General features: G+C 42.7%; 1 protein-coding gene across 2 annotated transcripts in view; it reads right to left on the bottom strand.

Annotated features, from left to right (window-relative positions):
- Window positions 1-14961, bottom strand: part of PROM1 (prominin 1) — a 108025-nt gene that overhangs the window by 60336 nt on the left and 32728 nt on the right. For both annotated transcript variants that reach the window (XM_067036962.1, XM_067036961.1), the window contains exons 3-4: window positions 7197-7252; window positions 1972-2177 (exon numbers count right to left, since the gene is read on the bottom strand). In XM_067036962.1, the coding sequence (XP_066893063.1) occupies window positions 1972-2177; window positions 7197-7252 (262 nt within the window). The remainder of the gene's footprint in view (window positions 1-1971; window positions 2178-7196; window positions 7253-14961) is intronic.

Here is a 14961-nt window from a genome sequence, read left to right as displayed (position 1 = left end):
AGATCAATGGAACAGGATAGAAAGCCCAGAGATAAACCCACGCACCTATGGTCAACTAATCTATGACAAAGCAGGCAAGGATAAACAATGGAGAAAAGACAGTCTCTTCAATAAGTGGTGCTGGGAAAACTGGACAGCTACATGTAAAAGAGTGAAATTAGAACACTCCCTAACACCATACACAAAAATAAACTCAAATGTATTAAAGACCTAAATGTAAGACTGAACACTATAAAACTCTCAGAGGAAAACATAGGAAGGACACTCTTTGACATAAATCACAGCAGGATCTTTTTTGACTCACCTCCTAGAGTAATGGAAATAAAAACAAAAATAAACAAATGGGACCTAATTAAACTTAAAATCTTTTGCACAGCAAAGGAAACTATAAACAAGATGAAAAGACAGCCCTCAGAGTGGGAGAAAATATTTGCAAATGCATAAATGGACAAAAGACTAATCTCTAAAATATATAAACACCACATGGAGCTCAATATTAAAAGAAAAAACACCCCAATCAAGATATGGGCAGAAGACCTAAATAGACATTTCTCCAAAGAAGACACACAGATGGCCAAGAGGCATGTGAAAAGCTGCTTAACCTCACTAATTATTAGAGAAATGCAAATCAAAACTACGGTGAGGTATCACCTCACACCAGTTAGAATGGGCATCATCAGAAAATCTACAAACATCAAATGCTGGAGAGGGTGTGGAGAAAAGGGAACTCTCCTGCACTGTTGGTGAGAATATAAATTGATACAGCCACTATGGAGAACAGCTGAAGCTTCTTTAAAAAACTAAAAAAAGAATTACCATATGACTCAGCAATCCCACTATTGGGCACATGCCCAGAGAAAATAATAATTCAAGAAGAGTAACGTATCACAATGTTCATTGCAGCACTATTTACAATAGCCAGGTCATGGAAGCAACCTAAATGCCCATCAACAGACAAATGGATAAAGAAGATGTGGTACATATATACAGTGGAATATTACTCAGCCATAAAAAGGAATGAAACTGGGTCATTTGTAGAAACGTGGATGGACCGAGAGACTGTCATACAGAGTGAAGTAAGTCAGAAAGAGAAAAACACATATCATCTATTAACGCATATATGTGGAATCTAGAAAAATGGTACAGATGAACCAGTTTGCAAGGCAGAAATAGAGACACAGATGTAGAGAACAAACGTATGGACATCAAGGGGGGAAAGCGGGGGTGGGGTGGTGGTGATGGGATGAACTGGGAGATTGGGATTGACATGTATACACTAATATGTGTAAAATAGATAACTAATAAGAACCTGCTGTTTTAAAATAAATAAATAAAATAAAGATTTTTTTTAAGTTCCTAATAAAAATGAGAAAAATGAAACAAAAACAACAAAAAAAGAAAACTGGGCATATAATTAGAAAGTTAACTCCATCCAACAATATTCTCAAATTCCCCAATTCAGGGACTCTACCCATCTGTACAGCACAGGGAACTATACTCAGTATTTTGTAATAACCTATAAGGGAAAAGAATCTGAAAACAAATACATATTGTAAATCAACAGTACTTCAATTAAAAAAAATTTTTCTTGCAAAAGATCCCTTCAGACATACAAATCAACTAGAAATACTTGCTCTGCCTTCCTGCATGCTATGCTGCCTGTTTCGAGAGAGCTATTTAAGAGGAAGGAGGCGCTGTCCTGGGAGGTGAATGCTTTCTTCAGTCCCAGATTTATCAGGATGGTTTCAAAATGAAAAAAACCACAGGGTTGCCTTATCACGTAAACTAGAGCAGCCTGGTTACAGCACTAACTTCTGCTTATAGTGATGTGCTGGGCAAGCATTTTTGTTCTCCCTTTTCTGTTTTCTGTATTTCGTTGTTGTTGCTTCCAACTCAAGCTCAATACTTAAAACACAAGACATTTCTCATCAACCTAAAACACAATCAGCTGTTGTCCAAGATGCTACTTGCCTTATAAATATACAAATCACCAAGAGGGAGAGTGTAAAGTAGTTCTTGAGGGCGGCCCCATTTTTCTTCTGTCGCTGGTGCATTTCTCCACCACACTTGTTACAGCAACGACACAAACTAAAGACAAACCCCACCAGAGGCATCAGAAAAATAAACAGCAATCCCAGGACAGCACAGATAATAATCCCGATCTCATAGTAGATAATCTGCAAGTCAAACAAAAGAAACAGCACATACTGTAACATAAAATTACACGTAGAACATTCCACAGTGTACACATTTCATGCTTTTTAAGCTATTTGCCGTCATGAGTTAAATCTTGAGGGGGTGTGTGTGTGTGTGCGCCCATTTTGAAGATCCTTCTTGAAACAAAGGAAGCAGAGATCTGAGTTATCAGAATATGGGATCAAGCAGTTACTACCTTCTTTCAACTTCCAGGAAAATATCCAAATTCAGGGTCAAGTTGCAAATGGTGTCATTTCAACCCCAGAGGTATTTTGTTTGTTTTTAAATGGCATGACAAATTTTGGCAGAAGTCCTTGCATAATGAATAATCTATACCAAGGATATTTTTCACCAGAAAGACAGAACTAGTAATAGTTATTAAGGATTCAAAGTAGTCTGGATTGGATCAATTAATGACAAATTCAGTCAGTTATGAAAGACTCTGAAATATATCTAAATTTAGAAAAAAAAGGCTCAGGCTTTCCAAATCAGACATGTTACTCACAGGCCACTCAGTTTCCCCAACCCATGTACTGGGAATAAAATACGTACCTTAAAAGGTCCTTGTGAACATTGCAGATAATGTATGATTAGTGATAAGGTGCCATGGAAAGTACCTGGCGTGGAGCAGACACTTGCTAAGTCCCCTTTCAGGCTGGTGAGGCTGGGCTTAGCAGCCTAAGTCTCAGATAGTTCCTAGGTTCCTAGGAACTAGCACAATAGCTAGACACAACCATGTGACCTAAACCTATTTTCATAATCACTGATGGCTTTCTTCCAGGCTAAATAAAAATTAATGCAACAGGATGATAAAACTCTTTCTCATTCCAATTCATATATGCAGTTACTCACATTTCCATAAAGCAAGACACTTTAAAAGAATGGCAGAAAATTACAGGTTGCTGGTTTGCAACCTGTAATGATTTGTAATGGACCAGCTAAATAGCAATACATTCTGAAGCCAAGCTGAGCAAAGGAAAACAAAACCCAAGCCTTGTTCCTAGAAGCAAATGTGATGTCTTAGGAGACAGCACTGAACTTGGAGTCAGAGGACCTGCTTTGCTTTAAATCCCTGCAGGGGCAGCTTTTAATTCTCTAAACTAGGAAATGTTACATTAGCATTAATGTCATCAGCATATTGTGAGGGACAGATAATTAAATGAGTTAATGTGTAAACAACTAGCAAAGTGCCCAGCACACAGCAAATGTTAATCAGTATTAGCTAACTCGTGGGCAAACGCTTATGAGTATTAAGCTAGGTGCACATGGCAGTTGAATATTATACTTACATATTAAGGTTAAAATGCTAAAAAGAAAAAAAAGTGATTGCAATTTTGATGCAGCCTTCTTAAACTAAGCTGGACACCATGGCCACGAAAAGTCGTTATTTGCTGGTGTGTAACCCACCCTTGAAGACTCACATCATTGGCCAACTGAGACACAAGCTCCAGACACTCCAAATTCTTACTTATTTTGCTATCTTTCTCAGCAAATATTCTAAATTGTAACTATTTTTAGAAATTGTTTCTGGGAATTTCCTGGTGGTCCAGTGGTTAGGACTCCACGCTTCCACTGCAGGGGGCATGGGTTTGATTCCTGGTCAGGAAACTAAGATCCTGCAAGCTTATGACTCAACCAAAAAAAAAAAAAAAATTGTAACATTGAACCCCAAACCCAGGAGAGAAGGTGTACTGAAATGTTTTTAATGCACTATCTTTAGCTCCAAATACAAATTTTATATTTTGTATATAAGCTTTCCAATGTCACTACTAAATATTAGGTTAAACAGTATCAAGAACAAGATTATGTCATTTCCAGAGTTCATGTCTACACTTAAAAGTCTGGCCAAGATCTGGCAAGAACCTAAATTATTTCCTGATATACCAAGATCTCTGGAGTGCTTTGTGGATTGTGTTGAAGAGAAGCTCAAGATTTAAATTTGCAGATGGGTTGCTATTCTCTCATGGACTACAAAAGCTGAAAGAGAAGATGGAAGATGATGGCAGAAACAAAAAGGAAACAATTTAAAAATCATCACAGTGGAGATGACGGTGAACAGAAACTTCTGGCCAAAGCGTCACACCACTCGCGGGCTTTAGACAGAGCAATATGAAACAGCAAGTGAGGACTTTACCTTCAGAATCAAGACTACATTTTCTGGCTGAGGAAGTCAAAGCCGTTGCAGAGTTTGTGCAAGCAGAGGCAGCATGCATCAAGAAAACAGAAAACATTACTGGAGTGATTAACCACAACTGAGACCATTAATATCCCACACAGAGGAAATCAAGGGAGAGGAGGATGGCACAAGACAGGAACATAAAAGGTGCATTTATTAGACAAACAGTGTTTCGGGTACAGTCAAGCTCTAGGGCGCACATTTGCATTTACATTGGATTTCTTGAAAGGTTCTTAATCAGTATGCTAATCAGTTATGGACAAGGGGAACTAGAGGGAAAGTTACAAATGCTTAACACACTAACCACAACCACATGGTCTCCATGAAACAGAGAATCAGTGGCTGCCTAGAACCCCAGAGCCCAAGGCACCAACTTCCAAGTGTCCTTTCTAAAATGACAATCTTATGGTATCTTTCCCTTGTTTAACAGCATTCCATAGATTCCCACCATGTCTAATTCAAACTCCTCCACGTGGTCCTATGTTATTTAATTCTGGCTTCATGTTCCCATTCTTCCTGACCACTCAAGCCCCCAGAAAGCATCATGGTCTCTTTCTCCCTTTCCTCACTTTGGGCTCCCTCTTGCTTGAACCTTATTCCCCTCACACTTCCCCTGATGAAACTCAAGTCTGAGTTTGGATGTTGCTTTCTCCAGGAAGTCTGTCTTGATAACAACGTCTGGGTTTGCTGTACATCCCTCCTTCATGATGCCATGGAGTCCTACCCTTGCCCTTTCACAGGGCTTACCTCATTTGCTCAATTTATAGGACTATCCTTCTTTTTGGAAGAGGGAGGTGACATATGTATGAAGAGGGACAAAGTCATTACTGTTGTTATAGTTGACTTAAAATGTCCTCATGTGGTTAAATAAAATTATGTGGCTCCATGGTGTTCCCCAGATGATGTTTTTCAAATTGTCTGGTCCAGGAAATCCAAGTTTGGAGGCCATTGCCTTAGCTGGCAGATTTTCACAGGTGCGGAAGAACAATGTTTGTGATGTTAATAACCTTTAAAGATGGCATCATCTGAAATGTTGGGATGGGCAGTTCAGATACACATGCCCCTGGGGACCCACAGGGCATCTTGAGTCACCCCAGCCTCCCTTCCTGGGTCCGGGCCCCATGGGCTTGCTACCTCCCAACCTCACCAATCATAAGCCCCTCACAGTGTGTGTTAAAAACACTGACGTCAGGCCCCTCCCCTGGAGAGGTGTCAGGAGATCTGGGTAAGACCAGCAATCTGTCTTTAAAACAAGCCCCGTGTCATGATTATGATTAAGTGCCTCTTCAGTCTTGGTGTATAGATACCTCAGCTCTCTCACTTTCCCATGGGCTAATTCCCACACCGGTGTCTTCAGCATCTACCACAGCTCCTCTACAGGATGGAGCTCTGTTGCCCCCTGTGGCGGGTGGCGGAATGATACACCCTCTACAGGCGGCCCTCCCTCCGCTGTGTCACCTCCCACTTCACAGCCAGGGTTCCCTGCACCTCCCAAATAAGTGACTTGCCCTGGAGTCCTTGACTCAGGGTCTGCTTCGGGAACTCTGACCAAACACACCCAGCGTTCACCTCCCTAAAGCCAATCAGAAAGTTCCCTTCCCAAGGAGCCCTGGCTTCTTTGGTGTCTTTGCTTAACCAAATCCCTCTTCCTTGGATAACTGGAAATCATGACCCAATTCCACACCTAGGGTATGATTCCATTCATTCCTGTGGGCCCAGTTCTGGCTCCTTTCTCTACACGAGCTCCACCCAAATGGTTTGTATCTATTTGTAAAGACACCTGAGGTGGAGAGGAGATCAGGAAGTAGGGGGTCCCCAAGTTTACAGGAACTCCAAGTCTAGTATCAAGCCAACCATAAAGGACTTGTCCAACTAAGAGTCCTGCCATGGATGGTGGCAGCCAACTCTGGCTCATACTTGTCAGGCTACTCAGAGTGACCTCAGAGTCTGAGGACCTGGTCCTCTAAGGCTTGGGCCCAGATGAGAGAGTTCAGCCCCTCATGCCCAACCCATTCCTTGGCAGAGCTAACAGGCATTCAGGCTGGGCTGCTAATGGCATACAAATTTTCAAGATAAATATAAAAGCAGAGGTCATTTTATTCTGCCCAGGGAAGCAGGCACACATGGGCATTCACGTTTGGAAGATATAAATGAAGGCAGTGGCACTGAAGAATGAAAATGCTTTCTGTGCTAAGAGGGAAGGTGTAGGCACTAGTGTGTATCTGGCTCATCCTCTTTTGTACACATAAATGGCCTGGAGATGAGAACTTCCTCTTTGGCTTCTGCATTCACTTTTCCCTTAAGTATCATTTTATTGCAAATTGAGAATATGCAGCCACTGTTCCCACCACTGGGCAAGAGTTCACTGCCTTCACACCCGCTGGAGACACTGTCATCCACATTTGTTGTGCTGGCCATTAAATAAATAAAAGTCCACTGGTACCTTTATTGTTGTCTTGATAACCACCTTTGTACCAGGAAAGGATGGAACGAATCGTCTGACCCTGCAGGACTAATAGCTTGACAAACAGAGTCAACTAATTTTTATTATCCTAACATTCAATGCAAAAACATTCGTCTGTTTATTTCATTGGCAACCGACATTCATCATAGGCCAAAACAGAAATAACACACTCTTCTGTTTAGGTAAGTTAATCTCGTGGATGCAAAAAGAGTGAATTAACGGCACCTTAACCCTAACCCTAACCTTGGTATTAAGTAGATTCACAGGTAAAACAACTGGTTGTTTAAAGATTTACTTTCAAATCAGCCAAAGTTTTGCTCATATTTATTTTTTGCTAACAAATTCATCAATCAAAATTACCTTCTCATAATCCGTTGAGAGGTCAAACTTCTTCTGTACAACTTTTCTTAAAATATCTGGGGGGAAAAAAGCAACAAAACAACAGCACGATTACTTTTTCAGTAAAAATATAAAATGCATATTTAGAAAATAAAGGTCTATATGTGCTTACAGATTATTGAACCCAAATATAGTTTTCTTATACTTTTATTCCTTTCTTAATGTAGGTAAATAATTGACCTAATGAGGCTCTAACCAGAAGCAAAGAATGGAGAACAAATATTTTCGACCTACGATTTTGCCAGTGGCAAAATTAGAGGGTTGCCATCTTTAAGAGTTTTCAATTTCTCACAAAACACCTTAATATTTACCAGCAAACTACATATACCTCATTAACAGTCACTAATAAAATGTTACACTGATATTGCTAATTCTTTGTTTGTCAATAAATCAAGTTTAATTAATTATTATTTATTAAATCTCCAACACCAGCACACCCATATGTTGATTCTGGCTGCTCAGCCATACAAACTACAAGAGCAGAGTGACAGAAACCATATGGTCTCCAAAGCCTCAAGTCTTTATTATCTGGCCCTTCACAGAAAAAGTCTGCCCTCCTGGTCTATATGAACATGTTGACAGGACACTGAATCACAAGGTTTAAAGTTTGAATGTGACCAGTGTGCATGATTTTTGCTGGTTAATTTATGGAGGCCAAGTTAGACTGACAGCACCACTAACCACAGGAAATAATGAATCTCTAAACTCTAAATGTGATTTTTCTTTTAAGTTGGAAAATGCATTAACATTTGCATGCAGATTAGGAACATCAGATTTCCTTCGGGAATTGTGACTCCGTTTATCCCTAATGTTTTTTGCCCCACAACCCATGAAATTGCTTTCTTAATTATTTGGAACGACAAATACAATTTACTCTTTAATACTTCTACTTTTACATAATATTTTACAAATGAAAGGAATCTTACAATTAACTTAATCCAAGAGCTCTTAACATGAGATGTCCCTCTCCGTCTCCAAGCAGTGCATGAAAACCCCAAAATGCTAAGCAAAACTGAATTTTTCTGTGCATGCTCATTTGGGGCATTTTAAAATTCTCACATAGGTCAGGAGCCACCTTGTATCCTGATTCCCCCATCTAGTAATGATATAGCATAGCTGATGGCCAGATAGGGAGGGTGACTTGTCTAAAATCAGTGATTTGTGAGGCCAGACCCAGGCCCAGGTCTTCCTTTCCCTGGTGCGAGGCCCTTCCCACACTGTACACTGTCTTCTGCCCCAGGAATGAGCTTCTGGAATGCTAGGACTGTATCCCGTATAAGCACTTCCAAAGTATACTACTGGGGGTCGCAAATGAAACCCCACAGTGAACCCTTTTTTAAAGCAAAGACATTCACATGTACAGGCCAGGAAACAAAGCAAGCCACTTCCCCACAGGGCCTTCTGGAAAACAACTTCCCACCTGCACAGAGCAGATAGATACATGGAGCAGACCTGTAAAGGATGTGCTGCAGGAACAGAGATTTTCAAACTGGTAGGGAACCCTGGGAACCCTACAGTTTCTCCAAGGTACCTTGGGGGCAACCCAGGATCACAGGTGTTCTCCGGCCTTGAAGCAGTCTCTTTGCTTTAGTCTGCTGCACACACGTAACAGGCGTTGCTCTAGTAGAGCTCTGTGGAGGTGAGCCAATGCCAGAGAACACGGCTTGTGTACCCATGGCAACCTCTGGGAAACAGTGACATTCCTCTCTGTCAAACAGATGCCCCCATCAGTTGGCTTGAAGACCCAGCCCCTCCTGGGTCCTTCTGTGATGCTGGTGGTCCTGGGTGTCCCAGGCATGGTCCCAGCTACATCCAATGACAACACTACTGGCAGTTGATCCCTGTCCTTTGGCTGCCCGCTGGCCCTGACCCTCTGGCAAAGCTGATCCTTGCTGTACTGGCTAAAAACCCATCCCAAGACTTAGGAGCAGAGATGTTCTTCCTTCCCATGGTTGAGAGTAGCACTGTCTTACAGAAATCTATCTCAAGCCACATAAGTAATTTCAAATTTTCTAGCAGTTCCATTGAAAAACATGATTAATTTAAAATTAAGTTTAATCTGTTTTACTTACTCCGAATATATGCAAAGTAGTATCATTTCAAGATATCATCAGATGTGTAAATATTAATGAGCTATTTACAGTCTTATTTTCATACTAAGAGTTCAGAAGCCGGTGTCAATGCCCTTTAGTTCAGACAAGCTACAGTTCAAGTGCTCCATGGCCACACGTGGTTAGTGTCTCCTGCACTGGACAGCACAGACTCAGAGGCGGCAGGTTACCCTGCCCACTCTCACCCCGGAGCAATTCCAGTTCCCCGAAAGCCCCAAGGCCTCTATCCATTCATTTCCTTATTGCCCCGTCCTTCCTTCCCAGCATCCCCTGTCACAAAAACACAGAGTAAGCATCCTTCATGCTCAGGACCACAGTACCCATTTTTCCCTTGGCTTCCCTGTGTACCTCTAATTAAGCAGCCCTTAATCAGGGTGAGCAAACATCACATATGCCTGGTACAACACAACCCAAGTGGGCACAGAAGACTAACCACAGCTCAGCCACGCCAGCTGCTATGTTCCCCCATAGAATGGGTACGTCCCGTAGGTGTGCTGGAGCAGAGAGCATCTGAGCGGCCCTGTCCCCACCATGAATGGCAACTCCTGACAACCTGAGCCCCCAGCCAAGTCATTGGGGTCCAGTTAATGCAAGGACAGGAGATCACACGTCGTCTCTGAGGACAACCGACCTTGAATGATGGCCCTGAACCACCCCCCAAATCAACTTATGTTTGGTGTGTGCAAAACTAAAAAAGGCAAATAAATACATGCCTTTTGAAAAGACTTCCATCAAAAACGACAGAACTAAATTAGTTTGTCACTCACAAGGTTAAGTGTTGCTTCTCTGAAGAATGTACTTTAGCAAGCCCATCTTCCAGCCGCCTGCTTTGGTTAAATGTGTTCGCTGTCCTTTGACATTGGAATGAACGTTACCCACCCGGCTCCTTGGCTCACATCTTCCTTTGGCTGGTGCGGATGAGGATTTGGGGACCCGAACGATGCAACTGCCTCGGGTCCTGGAGTTCACCATATTTCCTTCTGGAGGGGCTGCAATGAGTCTGTCCAAATTTAGTACTTGAGAGAATGCATTTTAACGACCCCTTCAGGCAGCCACAGTCCTACACCTTTCAGTTTCACAGAGCTCTTCCTTCTGCTGTTTCAACTCCTCCATCAACATGACTAAATCCTTTGGTTTGGTTTTTAATAAAGGGGATTGATGCTTCAAACATTTGGAAGCTAAGCTGGGTTTACTAGAACTTATCAAAAGTATGCTCCCTGCCTCCAAGTATATAATCAAGTATTCCAGAGGGTGAGCCCCCTTTCCTGTATTTAAAATACAATTCGATCACCCTTGGTGCAGGTTTTCCCTTCATTTCAGCTGTCAGCACGTGACTGTGCAGTCCTCCTTTAACTGGAGCAGCTTCCCTGCAGGACTGACACACATCGGCTTGCATGAGAATTCACGATGGCACTAACTCGCTCTTCCAGAAAAGAGCTCAGAAAAATGCTGCACAGGAAGCAATTCTTGGAAAAGCATCTGAGACCAGTCTGGCCCTTGTAGCCTCCCCCCAGCCACATGTTCACACAGGTCCGTGCCGGGGGATTCTGTTTCACTGTTAGGCCACATGCAGCCAAGCCTGTGACTGGGCAGGCTGGCCCTTAAATCATTTCAAGTACTTTTAGAGGAAGCAGGCTCTCACGTTGCACAGGGGCAGGGAGACCTCTGGGGACTCCTGAAGCTCGGAATCCTTGACCAAGATGCAAGTCGGATAAGGGCTCAGGGCCCTGTGGCCTCCCTGACGATGGGACGGGGCTGGGAAGGGGCCGCTGGGCCTGAGACTAAGACGGTCCAGCAGCTGTGTTGCCACCACTGTTAAATCCAGGCAGGCAACATGGCCAAGGTACCTGTGGAGTCCCGGAGTCCGTTTCCTCCCCTGAGACATTCCTGGAAAGCGTCATTTGTCTCTGCTGTTCATTTAAGGAACATTGGCCTTGAGGATGTTTGAATCGCCATTTTTTGGTCTGCACCAAGGTGCACATGATCGCAAAGACACTTCCATGAGAATGTGAATCAACACCACGCCATTCTGTTCTGTCATGTGGCTAAAGAAGGCTCAGCTATTGACCATGGCCTCCCCCAAACGAGGGACAGAGAATGGAACTAGAAGTAGAGTGAGGGGGATATTTTTCCTGTATATACTTTGAGCTCACTTGAATTTTTAAGAGAATATTAAAAAAATTTTAAACGAAGTTCTTTCATTGACATACTCTTCCACCCCTTTCCCAACACTCTCCTCACCAAAAACAACACAAAAGGACAGAATTTGTAATACTACAAAGTTAAAAATCCTAGTTCCTGTAAATGTAAATCAGAGTTGACAGTATCTTGTGTAAGAGATGTGATCCGGAGCCATTTTTACAGTATGTCAGCATGTAGTATTTGTCATTAAAAAAGAAAAAAAAACAAACCTGAAAAGAAATGAAGTTAAAATTTGCACAATTTTAGATGCTTGCCAATAAATAATCATTGGAAAAGTAATAATCAAATATTCAAGACTTAGAAAAGCCCCAGTTTTGTCCCAACAAGTGTGTGGTTCAAGCAAAATATACCTTTCCAGTGTTTTGTTAATAATGCACCAGAAGCACCTTTTTTGTGGTTTTGTCTCCACCCTTTCTGCTCGTGCCAGCTGAGCTGTACAATCTCCAAGAGTCTCTGTTGTCTGTTCCCAAACCACTTTCTGTTAGTTGTACTTATTGGTGCAATTTCATAACTTGTTTAAATATTATGTAAACAGATAAAACATGACTACAAAAAGCAACAGTTGTTTATACAAATTCTAAATTGAATGTTTTTTTAAAACTCAGTCAAGAGGGGTTGTTTTACAAAGAAAAAGAGCTGTTGAATGCAATGTAGGAAAGGCAACTCTAAAAGCCCTGATAGAAAACCAATAAAAATCTAGAAAAAACATCAGCGCTTACAGTGGTTAAGAATCTGCCTGACAGGGCTTCCCTGGTGGCGCAGTGGTTGAGAGTCCGCCTGCCGATGCAGAGGACACGGGTTCGTGCCCTGGTCCGGGAAGATCTCACACGCCGCGGAGTGGTGGGCCCATGAGCCATGGCCACTGAGCCTGCGCGTCCGGAGCCTGTGCTCCGCAATGGGAGAGGCCACAACAGTGAGAGGCCCGCGTACCACAAAAAAAAAAAAAAAGAAAGAAAGAAAGAATCTGCCTGCCAATGCAGGGACACGGGTTCAAGCTCTGGTCCGGGAAGATCCCACATCCCGCGGAGCAACTAAGCCCGTGCGCCACAACTACTGAGCCTGTGCTCTAGAACCCGAGAACCACAACTACTGAAGCCCACGGGCCTAGAGCCCGTGCTCCGCCACAACAGAAGCCACTGCAATGAGAAGTCTGTGCCCCGCAATGAAGAGTAGCCCCCGCTCACAGCAACTAGAGAAAGCCCGCACGCAGCAACAAAGACTCAATGCAACCACAAATAAATAAATAAATTTATTTATTTTTTTTAAAAAAATCAGTGCTCAGTTGACACCACAAATTCTTTTTACTTGAATAAAAGCCAACTGGAAATCACAGAAGTTGTGGTGCTGGGGAAATTCCTATCCAGAGACTCACGCTTGCTTGACATTCAAATTGTTCAGTGGCGAATGAGGACGTAGGAATCTACAAACAGGTCCCTCCTACCAGTATGGGGAAGTAGCCAGATAATAGGCAACATTATTGCTTTTCTTGGGCACATCAGAGAGCTGAGGCTGCAAAGCAATCGATTCCAAAGAATGCCTTGCTACTGGGGAGAGACAAGCGACACACAAGCTGCTCCCGTTTTGGTGGTCAGGCAAAAAGAAACTACCGAAAATGTCACAACCCCTTAAAGACCGAGTGTGAGCTAGCATGTCCCCATGAACTACCTTAAAGGCCCAGAAACATGGAGGAGTTTGCATTTGCTCGCAAACTTCCACTGGGTACTCATGAGAGAGACTGGGGTGGGGCAGGTGCCTGGAGAAAAGTCCCCTTGGTGGCAGGTGGGCAGGAGGTGATGGGCTGCAGCTGGAGGATACACACAGAGCCCATATACTTCCCTGGACATTTCTCTCGGACAAAGCAAAAGCCTTAAAGCCACTTGGGGAGGGGCAGTGAACCCTCTCTGACCTAGGGCCAAGGCAAAACTCCATTGTTTCTAAGGCGGGGGTAAGAGCAAAGCCAATTTGCTTGTGGTGAAGAGGTTGGAAACCCTTCTGCCTATAGAACACAGGTAAAGGTCCATTGCTGCTGGGGGACAGGGTGGAAGCAAGACCCCTTTGTTCCTAGGAAGGAAAGCACTCTTAGGGCAGAACACTTGCTTCTTTCCAACACCAATGCAGATCCAGGTAAAAGTTTGGCTGCCATGGGGAGGAGGTCTAGGAACAGTAAGAGAATCCCACTCCCCAGGATCAGCGAGCAGCATACGGCCCGTCTAAGCCTGAGACAGGACCAGGATAACAGGGGACCCCCTCTTCACTGCCTCCTACCATGAACCTGGCACCAAGTGACAAACACCTCTACCATGAGGGAAGGAACAAGAGCATGAGGGGAGCCCTTGGCGGCACAGGTGAGTAGGGACTGCTCAGCAATGCAGATGGAGCAGGAACACTGAGGATGACCCCCTGGCAACATGCCAGACCCCACACTACACACAAGGAAACCACACTCCACTGCCCAAGGAATTGAAAGCCTGTTGTTGAAGGTGGTATAATAACAAACGGACACAACGCAGCTCAGCTCCTGATCAGAAGGACTCAGTCTCCCACACTAACAGCCTGATAGGAAAGGAGGCATGCCCACATCCAGGTATGAAGACTGTTCACCCCAGTTTCTACAATTCTACACATAGTGTCCAGCATTCAGGAAAAAATTACAAGACACACAAAAAAGAAAGGAAAAAAAAAATGACCCATTTTCAAGAGAGAATCAGACCCTGAGGTAATCCAGATGTTAGAGAACTTTCAGAAAGGACCTTAAAAAAAAAATTGTTCAGGGGATTTACATGTATACTTCAAGGAAAAATAAAACGCTTAAGAAAAGTATGTATAAAAGTATGTATAATTTTCAATGTTCCCCATATTTACCAACTTTAATCAACTACCAATCATAATCACATTGAATAAGAGGGCTCTACTCTTTGACATAAATCAGAGCAATATTTTTTTGGATCTGTCTCCTAAAGCAAAGGCAATAAAAGCAAAAATAAACAAATGGGACCTACTTAAACATAAAAGCTTTTGCACACAAAGGAAACCATCGACAAAAGAAAAAGACAACCTACTGACTGGGAGAAAATATTTGCAAATGATATGACTGAAAAGGGGTTAATAACTAAAATATATAAACAGCTCATACAACTCAATATCAAAAAAACAAACATCCCAATTAAAAAATGTGCCAACAGTCACATGAAAAGCTGCTCAGCATCAGTGATCATCAGAGAAAAGCAAATCAAATCACAATATCAGATACCACCTCACACTGGTCAGAATGGCTATCATCAAAAAGAAAACAAATAACAAAGGTTGGCCAGAATGTGGAGAAAAGAGAACCCTTGTACACTGTTGGTGGGAATGTAAATTGGTACAGCCACTATGGAAAACACTATGGAGGTTCCGCAAAAAACTAAAACTAG

The sequence above is a fragment of the Kogia breviceps genome, chromosome 6 (assembly GCF_026419965.1).
Source record: "Kogia breviceps isolate mKogBre1 chromosome 6, mKogBre1 haplotype 1, whole genome shotgun sequence".
Lineage (NCBI taxonomy): Eukaryota > Metazoa > Chordata > Mammalia > Artiodactyla > Physeteridae > Kogia > Kogia breviceps.
Note: the sequence above shows the minus strand (reverse complement) of the source record. Positions and strands in the feature narration are given on the sequence as shown.